At 36.0% G+C, this 21826-nt stretch overlaps 1 protein-coding gene across 4 annotated transcripts in view; it reads left to right on the forward strand.

Annotated features, from left to right (window-relative positions):
- The window catches only part of SEC24B (SEC24 homolog B, COPII coat complex component), a gene marked incomplete at its 5' end in the record, with an annotated part of 93778 nt that overhangs the window by 30735 nt on the left and 41217 nt on the right, over window positions 1-21826 (forward strand). For 2 of the 4 annotated variants that reach the window (XM_082653040.1, XM_082653041.1), the window contains 2 exons: window positions 938-1111; window positions 10041-10145. In XM_082653040.1, coding sequence (XP_082509166.1) covers window positions 938-1111; window positions 10041-10145 — 279 coding nt within the window. The remainder of the gene's footprint in view (window positions 1-937; window positions 1112-10040; window positions 10146-21826) is intronic. The other 2 variants (XM_082653038.1, XM_082653039.1) reach the window with 1 other exon arrangement.

Genomic DNA, 21826 nt, shown 5'->3' on the forward strand with positions numbered 1-21826 from the left:
TGCATTATTTGTCTTTGTCTGATTTGTCTCAATTAGCGTAATAACCTGAAAGTCCCTTCACGTTGTCACATGGCAGGATTTCCTTCTTTTTTATGGCTGAATGATATTCCATTGTGTGTGTGTGTGTTTTCTTTATTTCCACATTTTCTTTATCCATTCATCCATTGTATATATGTCTGTATATATACACATACACACATGCATGTATTGATATATGCATGCACATACATACATACATGTATATATAAATATATACACCACATTTTTAAAGTCCATTCATCCATCAGTGGACACTTACGTTGTCATCATAGGTTTTTCAGTTATCTCTTGGTTGGCTGAAGATGATCCTGTAGGTCAGGCAGTTTGAGCTATCAAAAAGGCCAACTATGAATCACATGTACTTTATTCCAGAGGTCCAACCTAATGTTACTGTCAGGCCCTTACTTAGTTACCTGTGAGATATGGGATCTGATTAGAAACAGCAAATGAAAAGTGGCAGTTTACAATACAAAATGGGATCTGAGCTAATAGAAACATCTATATAATTCATGAGTCACATTACTGCAGAAGCAAATAACCTCTGTTCATCTTATCTATCTAAGGTACCATTGCACAGTACAATAATTAGTATTAATAATAGTGATCATTAGTTAGTAAAGAAAAGCTGTTTGGGGTTCATTTTGTTTAAGAAGGTATGGAAGCTTGTGAAATGTTTTAGGAAAATTGCCATTAAAGACTTCTAAAAACATTTAGTGAATAAGTTTTTAGTTTTTTTGAAAATCATTTCTTTGGACCCATTATCTTCTAGGTATAGATATAGTAGGTAAATGTGATGCTGCTGAAGTTTCTTACAAGAACTTCAGATTAACTGTATTTTGTTAGTATTTTATTATATTTCAAGCTTACTGCTGTGGATGAAATAGTTTCTTGTCTTCAGTTGCAGATACTTTGTCCTGTTCTGTAATGCAAAATGTTCAGCCTCCCAAGTCCAGCCCAGTAGTATCCGCTGTTTTGTCAGGAGCCTCGTCAACAAGAACGCCTCCTGCTGCAAGTCGCCCAGTTGAGCCTTTGGCCTCACTTGCACGGCCGTCAGAGCTATTACAGCAGAAAGGTATTTGAAAAATTTATTATACTGTATATATTGTACATATAAATACGCACACAGTAATTCAAATAGCTGAATTTAAAAAGTCAAACTGATTAAGCATAATTTATGGAAAATATGAGAAAAAGTAATTTATAATCTCAATTCAAACACTATTTTTTAATATATTCCAGTCTCTGTTTATGATTTTATATAATTATGTTACAGAATTTTGTTAAATCTGTTACATATTTTATATCATTGCAATCATAGTTTACATACCATTTTGTATTTTGCTTTTACATTTATTAAATTATGCAGTTCTTCATATATCTCTGTACAGTTTTATAGTCATGGCTAATTCATTATGTCATTGTATTATAATTTACTACTCCATCCCTCCATTATGGACCATTTATTTTCTATTTTTTAAAGGTTATTATAGTTTCTTTTGGGATGAAACACCCAAGATTTCCTTGTTTTGTGAATTTCCATATCCTATTTGATGATTTCTTTGCTTGTCATTATTACTAATGGAAAGTAACTTTTGACCCAATTTTGAGAATGAGAGGATGAAAATGAAATTGTAAGCCACACTCTTGCATCATTGACAAACAATATGGTTTATTTGTTTGCTTGTTTAATATTCTCCGTGTGTTAAATAAGTGACAGGTGACTGAAATGTGTTGTTTTGACCATTTCCCCACATTGCCTTTTCTTTTGGTTGTATTCTTGATTGTTCTCTGTCTGGCTAAAATTCCAAATCTATTGATGTTTCAGGTTAATATACTGTATTTTTCATATGATGAGAGATAACTGTTTTTAGGAAAATGTGGTTTGTATTTCCAGCACAATCATTAGTAATATTTTAGGGACTATATTCACTATGTAGTGACGGCCCCTCACCTTGAGTATGAAGAACTCTCTTATGTTCTGAGACTTGGAAAAAGCAACATAAATCCTTAGGCTGATCTCATTGCTTATATCTGCTGAGTGTTCCTGTGATCAACAGAGGCTTTTCTATCCTTTGATCAGATTATACATTATAGATTTCCTTATTTGTTTTTTTTTTTTTTAGGAAAACCAACTGCAGCACCAGAAAGTGTCCACTGATTCCCAACAAGCCAGTGGGTGTATTAGGAATAGAATCTAGTTATTATAAGCATTTACTTTCAAAGTGAGGGGCTGGTAGGAAAGTTGTACTTATCATGAGTAGAAGAAACTTAGGGGTACATAGGAGCCCTAACTAAATGAGTGATGTCTTTCCTCTACATTGATGATTACCTTCCAGATGTTAAGATATATATGCTGCTTGTTTTGGCCCTTTACATTGCCCCCGCTAATTTATTTTTTCCTATTATATTTTTCTTTTGACCATTTTAGTTTAAATACCATCCTATCATCTTACTGTATCATTTTGTAAACCACTTTCCCACTAAATAATTATTATTATGTTTCCTTTTTCTTACTAATAAGATAGATTTGAAAAGAGAAGGAACTATCGTTTATCGAGCAGTTACAATGTGCCAGATACTTCGTATTTATTATCTCACTTAATCCCCTTACCAGTTCTACTAGGTAGACATTATCTTGGTTTTACAGGTGAGAAAAGTGACATTCACAAAGATTAGGTAACTTGCCCGAGATTATAAATTAGTAAATAGCAGAGTAAAAGATTTTTCTTTCTTCTTTTGGCCACACCACACAGCATGTGGGATCTTAGTTCCCCGCCCAGGGATTGAACACGTGCCCCCTGCAGTGGAAGCACAGCATCTTAACCACTGGACTGCAGGGGAAGCCACCAGAGTGAAAGATTTTCAACTCAAACCTTTCTATTTTGTGCTCTTTCTATAAATGAGGCTGAATTATTGTTTTTGTTGGCTGTTAAACTCTTGATTTACCTAAGGTAAACTCCTTGAATAAGTAACAGGAAAGATAATGCTGGAGACCTTTGAATTGCAGCTTTTATTGTTCCTTTTTCTGAAGTAGGAGATTGGTCACTTAGTGGTCTCATTGCCTTTGGGTAGATCTGGATACACACAGAGATGCATATGAGTTATGGCCCCATGTACGTTGTGCAAACTGTAGTTTACAGGACTGACGCCCCTTGTGTGCAGGGTACAGCTGTGTAGGGCATGCTGTGGGTCTGATAAGACTACGAAAGTATTGATACATAAAAGAGGTTAGTCTTTTTCTCCTGTGTATGAAGAGTGTTGCCTGCCATAAAGCAAAGAATGTTGAGCCACCAAGCCACTACAAAGCTGCCGCCAGCAGTGAGCCCTGAGGGAACTCAGGATGGAGACAAACTGCCAAGCCCTGAGCCACTGCAGCCAACCCCGCAGCAGTGCCCCCGAGGGGACTCAGGATAGGAAAGAACAGAACACCACCCTAGAGAGCTATGGTACCTATGAAAGGAATCATTTCAGTGATCCCAGGCTCTTGCATCTTCCCATACACAGAAGAGTGCTAAGTTCACTGGCTTGAGAACCTGATTTTCTTTAATTAATGGTCATCTTTTGATGTTCCGACTCCCTGGTCTTTTTTGCAAAACCTCTGTATGTCCCGGCTCCTCCCTTACCTCTTCGGAGCCATTCCTCAGAGCTGCCTAAGAGGCTGTCTTCCAGGCTTGAAGTCCTCAGAAAGTCCACCAAATAACACAGTTCTCAACTTTTAGGTTGTGCTTTTTTTTCAGTTGACATTCCCAGCTTCAAAGACACCCTTTCTGAGCTATTCTCTCAGCATTTTTTACTGGTTTTTACAGGAGAGGCTTCAAATTTTTGCTTGCATATCTATCTCCTAAAAATTTTTCGAAAAAACTGTAACTACTTGAACATTTTTAGATTGACATCTAAAATTTTTCACCAAAAGTTTAAATACTTGCAGTTATATAATTTTCAACATACTGCGTATGTTGACTTTTAAAAAAAGATGTTATGTTTTTCTGTGTATCCACTGGAATGAAGCCTGTCATCCTTTAAAAGATAGTGAAGGGACTTCCCTGGCAGTCCAGTGGTTAAGATTCTGTGCTTCCAGTGCAGAGGCTGCAGGTTTGATCTCTGGTCGGGGAACTAAGATCCCACATGCCGTGTAGTGAGGCCAAAAGATTAAAAAAAGAAAAAAAAGAAAGAAAGAAAGTGAAATTAGCCCTTCTTTAACATTTAGAAAGTTTACATTTTTCCTTTTTCTTCTTAACATCCCTTGAATGTTTCCCTTGAATGTAGTAACAATATAATATATTCTTAAACTAGAAACTCCTTTATCACTCTATCATGCTTTTCTGCTACAATAACGTTATATATAATTGAAATTTAAAAATATTGTCTATAACCATAAGTGTCTAAACATTAACATTTTTTCTTCTGGATTATTCTATCAATACAATTATTGTTAGTATCTAGTGGGTCAAAACAACATAAACATCGTGAATTTTGGTATTTTTTTAATGGAAAGTACATTTTTATTGGAAATACATCTTTCATTGAGATAAATGGCTTTCCCTCCGTCCCACCATAGCTTTCTGTACGTGAATTGCATGATTCATTATTAGAATAATAAACTTTAGAAAAACTTCATTCATAGTTTTTATTTGCATATATATGATTACTGAGAAACTTTGTTCATGTAAAGTAGATAGGAATGGTATTGGAAGGGTTTTATTAAAGCAGTATTGTTCTATAAAATTTTTTAACCTTCTGAGTTACATGTGAGAAATTTTTATTGTTGTTGGTTGAATTTTATTTTCCAGATTGTAGATAGTTGGTAGCATTATTATTTCATGTAGCAGTTTACAATTTTAAAATACCTTTAAGTTTTATTATCTCACTTGATCATCATGTGAAGCAGACATATCATATTACACCTTTATTTTATAGATGAGGAAACTGAGGTTTAGAGAGGTTAGGTGTTTTGCCCAAAGACATAGAAGTTCCCAAAAGGGATACCAAGACCCAGTGCAGATCTTCTGCTTCCAAACCCAGTGTTTGTTTTACTGAGTTAGCAATTATTCAAAATATTATGAATTTTATTATATCATTGCCAGTAAAATATCACATACTTTAATGTATTTTTATCAAAAACTTCAAGCTGTGATGTAAGTCATTTATCTCACGGATGGCATCTCCATATAACCTAATTGGCAAAGGCAGTCCTCATCTTCAAACCAGTGACACAAATTTTATTCTTTGTCAAAAAGCCTGATTTAATTTTTTAATTCAGAGAAACGTGTTCCTAAAGTTTCAAGGTGTATCATAAATTCCGCTGAGAAGTAAATTGCATCCTACATCTCCTAAGCCAAATTAGTAAGAGCATCAAATTTAAATGTCAGAGATTATTCTTCTTTATAGTATAGGTTATAAAAACTAGGCAGTGAGTCAGTATGCTGCTTCTCATTGCCAAATTTGAAATAAAGCATTGTAATATGTACCTAATATTAGGCTATTTGGGAAGCAAGGATTATATTAAAAAGCACTGTATTCCTGTGGTAAATATATGCATAGTGTGTATCAAACTCTGTTATTTGGCTTTTTTTAGTATTTAAATAGGAATCAAGCATAAAAATTAGAAATAACTCTTAATTTCATCATATATCATAATAAAAATGTTCCCATGTATTTTATTATATACATATATATATATATACACACACATATATATATATATACTACTAAGTACTAATAGGTTTACCTGCTAGTAAATTTTTGTTTTGTTTTGTTTTTGGTTAAAAGGAGGTAGAAAGCATTAAGTACTATATAAAGTATAAGGGGATATGAAATGATTATAACCATTATAAATATTTTATGATAAAATAGGTTGTAAAGTACTTTATTGAACATCTCATAGCTTCTGAAAAAAACATGTAGAATTTTTACCTATGAGTTTTATCCAGTGTCTCTTGAAAAAGACTGGTAGGCCTAGAAATGTTCTACTTATTTTTAAAAGAACTAGTATTACTAAGAATATTATTCAGGTTGGTAGAAGGTTCTTTTTCTAACTAATGACTTGTCCTAGGGATAAATGTTAAGAATAGTTGAAAATAATTGTTTTTAATTAAATATATACAAAAACATGTTTTTAAAGTTCAATAGTAATAGTAGTGGGCTTCTCTGGTGGCGCAGTGGTTGAGAGTCCGCCTGCCGATGCAGGGGACGCCGGTTCGTGCCCCGGTCCGGGAAGATCCCACATGCCGCAAAGCAGCTGGGCCTCATGAGCCATGGCCGCTGAGCCTGCGCGTCTGGAGCCTGTGCACCGCAACAGGAGAGGCCACAACAGTGAGAGGCCCGCGTACCGCAAAAAATAAATAAATAAATAAATAAAAGTAATAGTCGTGAATACTTGTATAGTATTTACTATATTTCAGGCACCATTCTAATAAGATTTAAAATATATTAATTCATTTAATCCTCCCAGCAGCTGTTTGAGGTAGTTATTACCCCACCTTACAGATGATATAAATGAAGAACAGAGAGGTTAGTAATTTTGCCCAAGGACACACAGCTAGTAAGTGGTATTACATGGAATAGAACCCAGAGACCCCATCTTTATCCATAATGTCCTGCTGCTTGTCTGTTCAGTATTTCTTATTGTTTTTGCTTTGTTCTCATGTGACTCTTTCAAAAGCAATGGATTCTTTGGCAGTAGTGGTTGGGGCCTTCACACATGCAGAATCATTAAATAAATTTATCATTACTGCCGCCACCCTACTTTTCACTATTTCTGAATTAATAAAGCCAACCCTATTTCTAATATGTTTCATTTTTAACTGCAGCATGTATGGCAAGGTAAAAGATAGTCTGTAGATCTAGGGTGCCTTGATCAATCATTTAAAGAAGAAGGAAGCTTTCCTAGTAAGATTTAGGATAAGTTAAGGTAATGTGTTTCCTTTGTAAAGTGAGAAAAAGTCTGTTCTTAACACAGGTACTTTCTTAGGTGGATAAGATGTAGGAAAGAGAGTACTGTGGAGAGTGATTCCCTTAAAAGCCTTCTTTCGTGGGAACCCTTGCAAAGTCTTCTAGTGTGTGTACCTAGTTAGAAGACCAGATTAGGAAAGGTAAGAGTTTCTCAAAAGTCTGAACTCTTGAATTTAAAAAAGCTAACCTCCACAAGGGGTTTGTTTTCTCTTAAGACTAGTTTTATTTATTCCCAGTGGAACAGTAAAGATGCCTTTTATTAAGCAACTCCAACTCTCCTGGAGAAATTGGCCTGAAGGTACTTTAATGATAGGTAGTTTAAACAGAATGTCTTTTTAAAAATATTGGGGCCGTGTCAGTAACAGGCTCTTCATCATGTCATTCAGTCTGTGAAATAGCGTCCCGCCTCTTGGTTTTCTAGATCCATACCTTGGAAGCTCTGCTTAAGACAGAATGAATTGAGGGTGTGGCATTCCTTCCTTGTTTGGTGGTGATGGCTGGGGTGGGAGGTACCCCAGGACATTTCGACATGTGCTGTATACAATCTAGAGCAGGGCATTTAAATGTCAATTGATTGTTATTCTGGAGCTCTTACCATTCTTCTGTGGATGAACTAAAATACCATGTCCTTCTGCTGTTAGTATTCCCAAGCTTTTAACAAAGTTTACTTAAACGAGCAAAGGAAGGCTAAATTCTGAGCCTTAAATATTGAGTCGCAGTTGGGAAGAGCTTAAATCTTGATACTTTCATCTCCGGCACTTCTCAAAAAGGATTGCATCTTTTTTTTAGGACAGTAAAATTAAGTATGTTGTGTGACATTCTGTTAATACAGTAAGTTGGCAACCACTGTATAATCTAAAATGATATTGTAATAAATAATATTACTCTGTTCTTATTTATAGGTTTGTTCCAGTGCATTAAGTAGTTGCTCTATAAATTTTTCTTTAATCATTGGATAGCCATCTCATTTGCTTCCAATTAAGCATTGGATATTTTTCCAATAATATGTGGTATCTGTTTTTATTCAGTAAATCTGGAAAAAGAGAGGAAAATATTTGTCTTATAATACATATAGGTTTGCCCTATGCTTTGGCTTCTTTGATTAGAGTCAGCAGTCTACAGAATGATTCAGTCAGGAAAAGAATGGATTTTCTTCCTGTTTTTTGGCCTCTCTTAGCTTAGCACAGTAAATGTAATTTCTTTTTTTTCTTCTTTCTCTTATTTCTGCTTATTATATACATACATACATGTGTACTTTTTAAAGTGCAATGCTAATTGGCATTTTGGGAAAGTACTTCGTTTCTAAAGAAGTTCTTAAATTGAAGAATTTCTTTTCTATAAAATCTTTTTTACTGTTAACTTATGTCTGTTATAAACTTCTTAATATATTTAACCTAAGGTCTACTATTAGTCAAATTTTCATTTTAACTAGGCCTTTATTAGAGGAACATGCCACTCTGAATTTGGTCTTTCAAGGTACCAAGTTTATTTTTTGTGTTGCCTGAACTTATTTTACATTGATTTTTACTTTCTCAGATGAATTTGTGATAACTGCCATTTTATCTGTATTTAAAACATGTTTCAGCAAAGCTATCAGATTTTTCCATGACTTCTTTAGTCATGAGGATCAAAGCTTCATTCATACACAGTTTAACCTTTGCTCTCTTCTAAGTTCAGATTTTAATAGCTTTTTTCTTACTATAGGCATGAGTTATGTTTCTCCATGCTAATTTAAAAGGTCATCTGGGGCTTCCCTGGTGGCGCAGTGGTTGAGAGTCCGCCTGCCGATGCAGGGGACACGGGAGGGGACACGGGTTCGTGCCCTGGTCTGGGAAGATCCCACATGCCGCGGAGCGGCTGGGCCTGTGAGCCATGGCCGCTGAGCCTGCGCGTCCGGAGCCTGTGCTCCGCAGCGGGAGAGGCCACAGCAGTGAGAGGCTTGCGTACCGCAAAAAAAAAAAAAAAAAAAGGTCATCTGAAAGAAACAATGAAGAGAACATCAGAGGTCTACCACATGATTTTTTCGGTGAGGCACGGCTTCATTGTGCTTCCAATATTGTGAAATGTTCTTGAAAATCCACACTATGTTACTGTTTTTTCAAATTGAGCTATAAGATTTTTCTTTGTAAGGATGTTTATTTTTATTTATGAAGCGTTTGCATTTTGTTAAGTCTTAAAAATTTTCCCCCTTAGAAGTTTTGTGGATGTTAATTTTTTTGTCTTGATTTTGCTAGATTAATCAAATAATAATATGCAATCAACTTTTTTTTTTTTTAAAGGAAAGTACTATACAGTTACCAGTTGTTGGGCCTTTTCCACAGACTCTGCTTTCTCTTGCTGTATCTCACACTGAGGACTAGTCTCATTCACCTACTTCAGACTCACATGTAGGCATTAGTCTGATGCTGAGATGATTGGCCATCTCAGAAAATTTACTTTTCTGTAATTGTCTCACTTGTAGGGCCACAGTTAATAAGCCTTTTTTTTTTTTTGAGCGTCTGCTCTGAGCAGAGAACTATGCTCAATACAGTTCTTTCCTTTAACTGTCATTGTTTTTCCGTTATGAGAACTGAGTTACCAGCAGGGTGGCATTAGCAGAAGGAAGGTACCAAGTATCTGTATGTGTGTTGTGTGCTGTATAAATTCATTTTAGTAGAAATGATCACTGCTCACCAAGAATACACAGTCCCAAAGGAAGTATACCACAAGGGCCCCAAGGTCAAAGAAGGTAAACATGTACAGAGCTCAGTAAAATGTTCAGAGAGTATCAGTGCAGTTTCCTAAATATTAACAGTGTCAGACATGGTCCTTTTTATTTTTTTACACTTAGACCAATTAGTTCATATTAAAGCTGCTTTTACTAAACTGCTTCGCAGAGATTTTCTAACGGTTTGTTTCGGTTTTGATAATAAGTTAGCTGATATTAATATGCATGCTGGGATATTCTTCGGAATGTCAGAGTTCTTTCTCACTTTTAATGCAATGTCAGAATTTTATTTCTCATCTCTCCTGTTGGTTTGACTCTTGTGTTTGTGCTTTCCACTTTACAGGCATGCAGTATGGTGAATATGTTAATAATCAAGCTAGCTCCGCACCAACTCCCTTGTCATCCACTTCCGATGATGAGGAAGAGGAGGAGGAGGATGAGGAAGCAGGTCTGCTTTAGCTTTACACCAGTTCTTGACCTTTCCCTGCTCGAGTTTTCTTTTTATGTCCACAGTCTTACTGGTCCTTAAAAAATGTGTCTTTGCAGATTTAGCTCAATAGCTTGGTTTCAGTTATAGAAGGTTGGGTCACTCGAAATGAGGAGTTTTGCATGTTTATTTGTTTTGTGTTTTCTCCTTTGGACCCCTCTACCGTTTTGTAAGTAATGCATTTTTCACGAAGATAGAGTGCTTTCTTCTTTCCGAAGCGCATTTTCTCTCGTGCCACATGCAAAAGAATGAGTCCTGACTGAAGCTTTTGGCTGATGATTGCTGTAGCACCCTTTTAGGACTCCTTTTAGGAATGTTTTATTTTCTGCTTTGCATGCTACTTTAGTCTAACCAAAATGAATCATGTGGACTTCATAAAAGTGAAAGAGAAATAGGACATTGTTCCTCTGAAGTCCTTGTGGCCTTTTCTGTCATATATTTAGAAGACCCCCAATTTTTAGTTATCTTCCTGCTTCATGAAGTAGTACTTCACATCATGCTAGGTGAAGAAACTGTGCATGCGATTATGTGTTGCAGGCTGTTTAATATCTTTTTCTGCCTTTGATAAGTATAACTGTTGAGTATTAAGCTACTCAGTTCGTCCATTAATTCTAATCGTTTGACTGAACCAATAAGTGATGATCTTTCAGGTTATTATACATGACCATGATTCTCTTTCTGTTATCTTTATAATTGAGTGGAAGGATTTGCTCTGTAAACAATCCGCTTAACTAAAAGTTTCCACTTCCTTTGCATTTTTTAAATATTTAAATCCTTATGCATGATTTGAGGTGGTGGGTTGAAAATAGAGGGTTCCAGATGGAGAGTAATTTTTCTCACCTTAAAAATCTACATACCCATTTATCTTTCTGAATTTGGGGTAATTTTTTATTTTATATAATTTCAATCTTATAGAAGAGTGAAAGAAACTACCGTATACACTTTACCATTTTTCCCGCAGTTGCTTCTCTCTATAAACATTTTTTCCTACGTCATTTGAAGGTGGAGATATCATGAACCTTTACCTCTAAATACTCCAGTATGTATTTCCTGACTGTAAGGACAGTGCCTTACATAACATAAACACAATACAGTTGTCAAGAAATTGAGCACTGTTGCAGTAATATCTGTTACACAGTCCATAGTCAAACCTCAACAGTTGTCTCAGTAAGATCTTTTATAGCTGTTTCCATGGCCCAGGGTCATGCACTGAATTTAGTCGTCATTTCTGTTTAGATTCCTTCAACCTAGAACAGTCCCTTAACCTTTCTTTCTCTTTCTTGACTTTGACATTTTTGAATAATAGAGGCCAGTTATTTTGTAGAATGTCCCTCAGTTTGGGGTTATCTGGTGTGTACTTGTGATTAGATTCAAATCATGCGTTTTTTGGCAAGATTACCACTGAAGTAATGTTGTATTCTCAGTACATTGTGTCCGAGGCACATGTTGTTGATTTATCCCCATATTGATGATGTTAACTTTGATCACTTGATTAAGATGGTGTCTGCCAGGTTTCTCAACTGTAAAGGTACTTCTTTTTTCCATTGAAATTAATAAGTGATTTGTGGGGAAATTCTATGATACTATGTAAATTTCCTGTTCTTTATTTTAAACCGTCACTCACTAGTTTTAACATTCGTTGGTGATTTTCTAGTTCCAACATTCCTTTTATATTTATGAGTTGAGGTTTCATTGTGAAGAAGAGCTTTCTCTTCTCCCTTGTTGATTGCTTTGGGTTCATATTGACTCATGGATTCTTATTTTATTCAGTGGGTAATAATCCATTACTGTCATTAGTTATTTTGATAGCAACTTGTCCTGGCCAGTAGCAGCTCCTTCAAACTGTCTTTTTTAAATGTTCCCATGAATCTTTAAGCACTTATTTTAAGTACCTTAAGTCCTCGATAAGATGTTCCTAGCTCATCTTGTATTTGGGCTGCTGCAAGCCTGGGACAAACCATTTCCTTCAGTCCTGGTGCGTATAGTAGAGAAGGGTGTTTTAGAAACCAAGATGTGATTGTAATGTGTGGTCATTGCTAATGATGGGCCATTGCTCCCAGGTCCTGAATTATTATTATTATTTAATGTATATATTATTCAGATCCTACATATGTCTCACTTTTTAATTTCATGATCCTTATTTTACACATTTCAAAAATGTGGTTTTTTGCGTAATATTTGTCAGCCTAAATTACTCCCGTTTTTGTTCTGCTTACAATTAGGTGCAGTGGTTAAAAACCCCTTTTCCTTAGACAGAAAAAAAAATTGGAAAATCAAAAAGGTTTAGCATTAATGGCTTTTCTCCTATCACCTTATCTTATTTAACTACTTTTTTTCTTGAATATATTACAGATTAAAACTCCCTAAATTCTTAACTCACAGCATTTAGATTTTAATAATACCTAACATTTTTGAATACTTACTGTGTGCCAGATGCAGCACTAAAGAGCTAAAAGCTGTGGGGTTTTGTGTCTTTTCTTCTAAATTCAAATCCGGACTTTGTCACTTATTAGCTTTGTGACCTTAGACAAGTTTCTTAAACTCATTGAGTCTCAATTTACTCATATGTAAATGAGGAATAATAACAGTAACAATTACATATGGTCGTTTTGAGGATTGAAGGTATTGTTCGTAAAGAGCTTAGAACAGTGTCTGGCAAATGGTAAAATCTCTCAAAAAAAAATTAGGTGTGGGCTTCCCTAGTGGCGCGGTGGTTGAGAGTCCGCCTGCCAATGCAAGGGACACGGGTTCGTGCCTCGCTCCGGGAAGATCCCATATGCCGCGGAGCGGCTGGGCCCGTGAGCCATGGCCGCTGAGCTTGCGCGTCCGGAGCCTGTGCTCCGCAACGGGAGAGGCCACAACAGTAAGAGGCCCGTGTACCATAACAAAAAAAAAAAAAAAAAAAAAAAATTAGGTGTCATTACTAACATTGAGAACATGTTTTTATCTCAATTTGTTCTCAACAATCCTGCAAGGCAGAGATAATTGGCTCCATTTTTCAGATGAGTTGACTACGATCTGAACATGTACAGTAACATTTGTCTCTGGTCACACAACTCCTAAGTAGCAGAGCGGAGATTCAAACCGAGGTCTGTGTGCAGAGAGGTGTGAAGAGGATAGCCTTTATCTCCTAGTGAGAACACAAAGCCCTGGAATAGGTGAGAACTAAAGGACACATGGCAGTGGTCACCATGGCATTTCTTACATGTTATCTTCCTCCTTTGCCTTTTTTATTATGCAACAAAATAATGACTGGACTATGGACATTTTTACTAGGATCCTGGTGTTGTCTCTTCATGGTTTGTAAAAAAAAAAAAAAAAAGTCCTATTTTTGTTGATTGCAAATTAAAGGGACATTCTAAGTGAGGGGAAAGAAAAAATGGAAAGAAAATCTAGCTTTAAAATGAATTTTATTTTATTTTTTAAATCCTGCTCAGTTACAGTATTTTTTTCATATGTAAAAAGTAAAAGAATGCCTCAAATTGGTACGGAGATTACATATAAGTGTATCTGTCAAGTAGAGAGTTTGGAGTGCTCTATTTTTTAAGCATTTCAGTGGTATTCATTCCCTATTATGAGATTTTTGTGTATTTAGTTTATGTGGATTATTCTCCAATTTTGGAAAAATTTATTAAGCAGTAATGAAATATCAACTAGCAAGCAGGTTTGGAAATCAGTGATAATCTTCTTTATAGTTATATTTAAAGTAACTATCCTCTTATTTTAGCTTTTCATTTATTAAAGCTTAGGGTTTCCTTGACAGCGGGTCTATCTAGGAGTCAAGTACACGGATATTTATTTAAAACTTTCAGTTTTAAAAGAAAATTTTGATTTCAGTTCTGATTTTACATTAAACCATCTAATTATATTTTTTAAAATTACATGCTACAAATAGGCTTCCTTTTTAAGGTTTCCTCATTAAATGCACGCTTGGAAACTAAAATAGGATTTTGTACTAGAGACAGTCTTATGTTTTGTTGGCAGCTTCTAAAAGTTCAGAATTGTTGGAGAATAAACTTAAAGAAAACTTGAGCAGATAGCAAGCTATCAGGTTCCCATAATGGTTATATCTTAAATTCCTCACTAAGTTTATTCAGTTACAGGTATTCACTCATTCAGTTGTTAGTGCTAGAGTGGACCTTTTATTAGTTTTAGATTCAGTACTGAAGACAAGTACTGTCATACCTATACTAGTAAGGAATACTAACTTGAAAATGGGAGTGAAAGGGAGTAAGCAGTGAAATAAAGTGAAAGGGGAGAGTAAAAAATCAGAGATCAGTATCAGCCCTAGTCCCTGGGAGACACTGTCAGCTAATGTTCTGTCACCTGCTGTCCATACTCCCAGTGCCTTTCCTCTCGGGAGTTTTCAGGTTAGGAAGAGGCCAGAGGACAACAGGAAGCTCTCTCCCATGGCTCTAGTAATGTGACAGCTTGATGCTATATTTTGTAAATGACGTTAGGAAAAAACTTCTGATTTTTTCATAATGAATTTTAAGGTGCTAGTCAATTTTTATTTGACTTTCACACAGGCTAATAGTAATTATTCAGTGCCAGGTAGTATGTCAAAGATAATGATATGTTTATGGTTTGCTTGGATGTTTTAAAAGGTAATGTTGTATTTTGATACAGAACAAATTAAGTCAACTCCTGTAGATAACAGCACAGTATTGACCTTACCTCTAACTTCCACAGAAAATTCTTCTTTTTTTTCTTAATTCAAGTATATAATATGGTATTGTTAACTATAATCATTATGCTATACATTAGATCCCCAGATCCCTAGAACATTTATAGCTGGAAGATTGTACTCTTTGATCAGCATCTTCCCTTTTCTTCCACCACTCCCCTACCCCCCGCCAAAGAAAATCCCTAAAAGGGTTCAAATCTATCTTTCTCTTTAACTGATATACTATGTGATTATTTTAACAAATAAATATCTTTCAACTAAATTCAATACATATTTAGTATACTTTTTAAATTTTAGAAATTGAATACATGTCCTAGGTCTGTGAAGGATATAAAAAGATATCCATGCCATTAAGAACAGTATTAGTTTCAGGGTTTTCAGTATTCATATACATTGAAAACAAAATGTGCTCACATGTTTGCAGATGATACCTGTTCTAGCTTGCAAACATCATGTATATATAATTGCTATAGCTGGAAACTCCAACTCTCTGTACAGTGGAAGAGGGCAGAGTCTTAGGGCTATAGCAGAAGGAGCTTTGGTACCAGTGTCCAGAGTTAGAATTCAGAAGGCACTTTCAAATAGAAATAGTGATTGAATGGTGATTGGATGTCTAGGCTAGCCCTAAAACTAATTAACTGAAATACTAAACATTTGCAAATGCTTTATTTTTTCCAGCCTGTCATAAATGTTTAGTGTTTAATCAATAATATGGATTATGGGTTTTTTAAGAGTGCTTATGAAACAGCTTGGGATAATAAATACCAGTTATTTCATTATTTCTTTGAAAAAGTTTATTCTGAGTTCTGAACAACCAATTTATAAACAGATTAATAATGCCCTATTTGTGAGCTTGATTAAAAACCCAAGACGCTCACAGTCTGATTTGGAATATAGAACAAAATGATAGTGAATCCTGTGTTAATCATAGTGTTTTATAGGAATACATAGGAGAATTTGGAACCAGATGTAGGGTGGGATGACAGGGAGGATTCTCCTGGAGCGGGGGCAGGGGAACCTAAACTGAATCTGAAAGAACTTGGAATTGGGCAAGTGAGGGATCTGGGGAGAGGCAGAGACACTTTTTGAAACAAAGCAAGATGCTTGAGAGAAGGTAGCATGTTTGGGGAACTTTAGTGAGTTTGGGACCTATGGTTTGCAGAGAGCAGTGGCAAGAAGAATTGAGTGAGGGTGAGTAGGATGGCTGGGTAAGATCTTTAAGAACCTTGCGTTTCCTAGTAAGGAGTTTGGATTTTATCTTGAAGGTAGTGAGAGGTCACTGAAGGAGTTTACATGGGAAAATAACATAACCAAACTTGCATTTTGGAAATACAAATTGATTTTACATTTACAGAAGAAATTGATTCGAGCTTGAAGCTTTTGGAATAAGCCAGTGAGAAATAAGAGTTCTTAGACTAAGGTAGAAGGAAGATTGGAGAGGGGGAGGAGAGTATTAGCAGAGTAGTACCGAAAGAAGAGAACCATTTTTACAAATCAAAAGTAACTGGGTTCCCAGTGATAAATGTTAAGGAAAGTTTGGTTGAAGTCTGGATTAGCCTTATCCATCAGGAGGTTCTTGTCTTGGTCTTTCTTTTCCCCTCTTTTGTAGCACTGTTTTAGCATAGGAAGAGGGAAGAGGAAAAAAAGAACATTTCCTGAGTCTCTGGCTAGTATCTGTTTAATTTATATCTGTTATAGCTGTTTAATCTTAACATTAGGCCTGTGGAGTAGGTGTTATAACATCTGTTTTTATAAATAAGGAATGGCTCAGAAATGTTAGGATTCTGGTCCATTTTCTCTCAACTGGTAAGTGGTAGAGAGGGAATTTGACTTACAGTTTTCCATGTTCTATACAAGTTATGAGGAAGTGAAATCTCAAATTACCTGGTTAATTTCAAGTTGAACAATACTAGTAAGTAACTATATTAGACTTTGTTGACCCATGGAGAGAGAATGGCTTAAGTTTTTTTTAGAAGACTTCAATGCATCCTGGTTTTTTTCCCCCCAACTTCACAGATTCTGAGCTATTCATTTGACCTTACTCCTTACTTCCTCAGATTCAGCTCCCCCTCTTTTCTGACTTCCCCTTTTCTTCTCTCAACCTGTGACATAGAGCCAGTAAAAGAATGAGGGAAAATGTTTCCCAAGTATTACATTCATATTCACCCTCCGTTTGATCTCAGAATATTTGTTATCACTCATTGTAGCGTGAAGTGACTAAGGCAAACTGGACCTATCAGAGGTTTTAAGAGTGGTGACAAGTACCAAAGCTTCTCATTCGACTATAACTAGCTCGTATTTAGAAAGCAGTATTTTGCTTGGTATCTTGGTTCCAAATATCAATACAGTAGCGTAGCTGCCTCTATATACTAATAATATTACAGGGAAGCAGATATCGTACGTGATTACAGTACAGCTTGAAAAGTTCAGTAATTCGGGGTTAAGAAAATGTCCCTATATAGGAGAAGAAATGATTTCCATTGGCATGTCAGAAAGGTTTTAGGAAGGGTTTGAAATTTGAAGGATGAGTAGGAATTTGCCATGTGGAAAAAGAAAATCTAGGCTAACAGACCAATATGTATGGTACATAACACAAAAAATAGTGTATTGGGATGAAGAGTGAGAAGTTGGGTGTGACTGTGTCATAAGGTAAAAGAGGGAAGGTGGTACAAGAACAGGTGGGAGATGGAGGTGACAAGGAAAGTGGAAGATAAATTTTGAAGTTTTTTTTATGGCAGTATAAAAGCATTTAGACCTTATTCTATAAAATGGTAGGGGAACTAGTGAAGGTGTTTTTAAGCATGTTTAGAATATTGACATGTTTCATAACGTACCTTTTTAAAAAATATCATTTTGATTTGTATTGGCAGTAATGGCATAACCTAATTAGAATTAATCTGAACAGTAAGTTTTAGCAAAGTTTGAGTCTGTTTAGTGTTTCATCTGGACTTATAACTTCTATTGTTGCTTTGATATTTTAACAAGTTCAAAATAGAGATTTGCATTTGTTCTTTTCTTCTGAAAGTGAATTTTAAAAACTTTTTAAATTTATTTATTCAACTGCATTGGGTCTTAGTTGCAGCCGGTGGGATCTTTTGTTGCAGCGCGCAGGCTCTTCGTTGTGGCACACAGGCTCTTCGTTGCTGTGCTCAGGCTTCTCTCTAGTCGAGGCGTGCAGGCTCTCCAGTTGTGGTGCACAGGCTCTAGAGCGCATGGGCTTGGTTTCCCCACAGCATGTGGGAATCTTAGTTCCCCGACCAGGGCTTGAACCCGTGTCCCCTGCACTGGAAGGTGGATTCTTAACCACTGGACTACCAGGGAAGTCCCCGAAAGTGAATTTTATTTTATTCTTTTATTTATTTATTTTTAGTTTATTTATTTATTTTTACTTTTGGCCGCATTGGGTCTTCGTTGCTGTGTGCAGACTTTTCTCTAGTTGCGGTGAGCGGGAGCTACTCTTTGTTGCAGTGCGCGGGCTTCTTATTGGGTGGCTTCTCTTGTTGCAGAGCACGGGCTCTAGGTGCGTGGGCTACAGTAGTTGTGGCACCGGGCTTAGTAGTTGTGGCTCGCGGGCTCTAGAGCGCAGGCTCAGTACTTGTGGCACATGGGCTTAGTTGATCCGTGGCATGTGGGATCTTCCTGGACCAGGGCTCGAACCCGTGTCCTCTGCATTGGCAGGCAGATTCTTAACCTGTGCCATCAGGGAAACCCTGAAAGTGAATTTTAAACTAGCAGGTTTCAAATTATCCAATAAATAAAATAGAATATTTCTATCAAATTAATACTTTAAAGTTTGTTACTATAGCATTATTATCTAAATGGGCAATATTTTTAAGCATTAATATTTGATTTGACATGGAAAGAAGAAGCTAAGCAGCATAATTAAGTAGTATTATGTATTATGTACCTGTTAATCCTATACTCCTAATTTGTCCTACTCCCTTCTCCCCTTTAGTAACCATAAGTTTGTTTTCTATGTCTGTGAGTCTGTTTTGTTTTTTGTTTTTTTTTTAATTTTTAAATTTAATTTTATATATTTTTTTATACAGTAGGTCCTTATTACTCATTAATTTCATACACATCAGTGTATACATGTCAATCCCAGTCACCCAGTTCATCACACCACCCCCAGACCCCCGCCGCTTCCCCTCTTGGTGTCCATATGTTTGTTCTCTACATCTGTGTCTCAATTTCTGCCCTGCAAACCAGTTCATCTGTACCATTTTTCTAGGTTCCACATATATGCGTTAATATACGATATTTGTTTTTCTCTTTCTGACTTACTTCACTCTGTTTGACAGTCTCTAGATCCATCCACGTCTCAACAAATGACCCAGTTTCGTTCCTTTTTATGAGTAATATTCCATGGTATATATGTACCACATCTTCTTTATCCATTCGTCTGTCGATGGGCATTTAGGTTGCTTCCATGACCTGGTTATTGTAAATAGTGCTGCAGTGAACATTGGGAACATTGGGGTGCATGTGTCTTTTTGAATTATGGTTTTCTCTGGGTATATGCCCAGTAGTGGGATTGCTGGATCATATGGTAATTCTATTTTTAGTTTTGTAGGGAACCTCCATACTGTTCTCCATAGTGACTGTATCAATTTACATTGACTGTATCAGTTTACATTCCCACCAACAGTGCAAGAGGGTTCCCTTTTCTCCACACCCTCTCCAGCATTTGTTTGTAGATTTTCTGCTGATGCCCATTCTGACTGGTGTGAGGTGATACCTCATTGTAGTTTTGATTTGCATTTCTCTAATAATTAGTGATGTTGAGCAGCTTTTCATGTGCTTCTTGGCCATCTGTATGTCTTCTTTGGAGAAATGTCTATTTAGGTCTTCTGCCCATTTTGGATTGGGTTGTTTTTGTTTTTTTAATACTGAGCTGCATGAGCTGTTTATATATTTTGGAGATTAACCCTTTGTCCATTAATTTGTTTGCAAATATTTTCTCCCATTCTAAGGGTTGTCTTTTCGTCTTGTTTATGGTTTCCTTTGCTGTGCAAGAGCTTTGTTTTGTTTTATATATAGATTCATTTGTATTACTTTTTAGATTCCACATATAAGTGATATCTTATAGTATTTGTCTTTCTCTGTCTGACTTCACTAAGTATAATTTTCTCTAGGTCCATCCATGTTGCTGTAAATGGCAATATTTCATTCTTTTTTGTGGCTGATTAATATTCTATTGTGTGTGTATATATATAAATACACATACACACACACACACACACACACTCTCTCTCTCTACATGTCCTTAAGCTAATTGTCAGTTGATGGGCACTTGGGTTGCTTCCATGTCTTGGCTATTGTAAATAGTGCTGCTGTGAACATTGATGTGCATATATCTTTTCAAATTAGAGTTTTTATTTTTTCTGGATATATACCCCCAAGAGTGGGATTGCTGGATCATATGGTAGCTCTATTTTTACTTTTTTAAGGAACCCCCATACTGTTCGCCATAGTGGTTGCACCAATTTACATTCCCACCAACAGTGCATAAGGGTTCTCTTTTCTCTACACCCTCCCCAGCATTTCTTATTTGTAGACTTTTTATTGATGGCTATTCTGACCAGTGTGAGGTGATACCTCATTGTGGTTTTGATTTGCATTTCTCTAATAATTAATAATGTTGAGCATCTTTTCATGTGCCTGTTGATAATCTGTATGTCTTCTTTGGTGAAATGTCTACTTAGGTCTTCTGCCCATTTTTTTGATTGGGTTGTTTGGTTTTTTTGATACTGAGTTATATGAGCTGTTTTTGTATTTTGGATATTTAACCTAGTGTTGGTCTCATCGTTTGCCAATTTTTTTCTCCCATTCCGTAGATTGTCTTTTCATTTTGTTGGTGTTTTCCTTTGCTGTGCAAAAGCGTTTAAGTTAGATTAGGTCTCATTTGTGTATTTTTGCTTCTATGGTATTTTTTTTAAAATTTTTGAATTTTATTTTATTTATGTTTTTATACAGCACGTTCTTATTAGTCATCAGTTTTATACACGTCAGTGTATACATGTCAATCCCAATCTCCCAGTTCATCCCACCACCACCACCACCACCACCCCCGCCACTTTCTCCCTTGGTGTCCATACGTTTGTTCTCCATGGTATTTTTATAATAACTTTATTGAGATATAATTCACATACCATAAAATTCACTCATTTAAATTTAAACAAAGTTCTGCAACCATCACTGTGTAATTCTAGAACATTTTCTTCACCTCAAAGTAGAAACTCCATGTTTTAGCAGTCACTTCCTATTCTTGTCCCCCTACACGCACGCATGCGCACATACACGCACTAATCTACTAATCTACTTTTTGTTTTTATAGATTTATCTGTTTTGAACCTTTCATATAAATAGATCATATACTATTTGGTTTTTGTGACTGGCTTCTTTCTCAGCATAATGTTTTCAAGTGTTATGGCATGTATCAGTCCTGTGTTCCTTTCTATTGCTAAATAGTATCTTATTGTGTGGATATATATCACATTTTATTTACCTGTTCGTAAGTTGTTGGACATCTGGGTTGTTTCCACTTTTGGGCTGTTATGCGTAATGCTTCTGTGAGCATTCATGCACAACTCTTTGTGGGGGTGTATGTTTTCATTTCTCTTGAATGGAATTGCCAGGTCATGTGATACCTGTTTGCCGCCTTTTGAGAAGCTGTCAGACTGTTTTTCAACATGGCTACAACATTTTACAATCTCGTGGAGGCTTCCATTTCTCTACATCCTTGCCAGAACTTTCTGTTACCTGTCTTTTGAATTACAGACATGCTAGTGGATGTGAAATGGTATCTCACTGTGGTTTTGATTTTTATTTCCAGAATAGCTAGTGATGTTGAGCATCTTTTCGTGTGCTTATTGGCCATTGGTTTATCTTTTTTGTAGAAATGTCTGTTTAGATCCCTTACTCATTTTAATTTGGTTATTTGTCTTTTTATTGT

This window comes from Grampus griseus (genome assembly GCF_964374135.1).
Source record: "Grampus griseus genome assembly, chromosome: 4".
Classification (NCBI taxonomy): domain Eukaryota; kingdom Metazoa; phylum Chordata; class Mammalia; order Artiodactyla; family Delphinidae; genus Grampus; species Grampus griseus.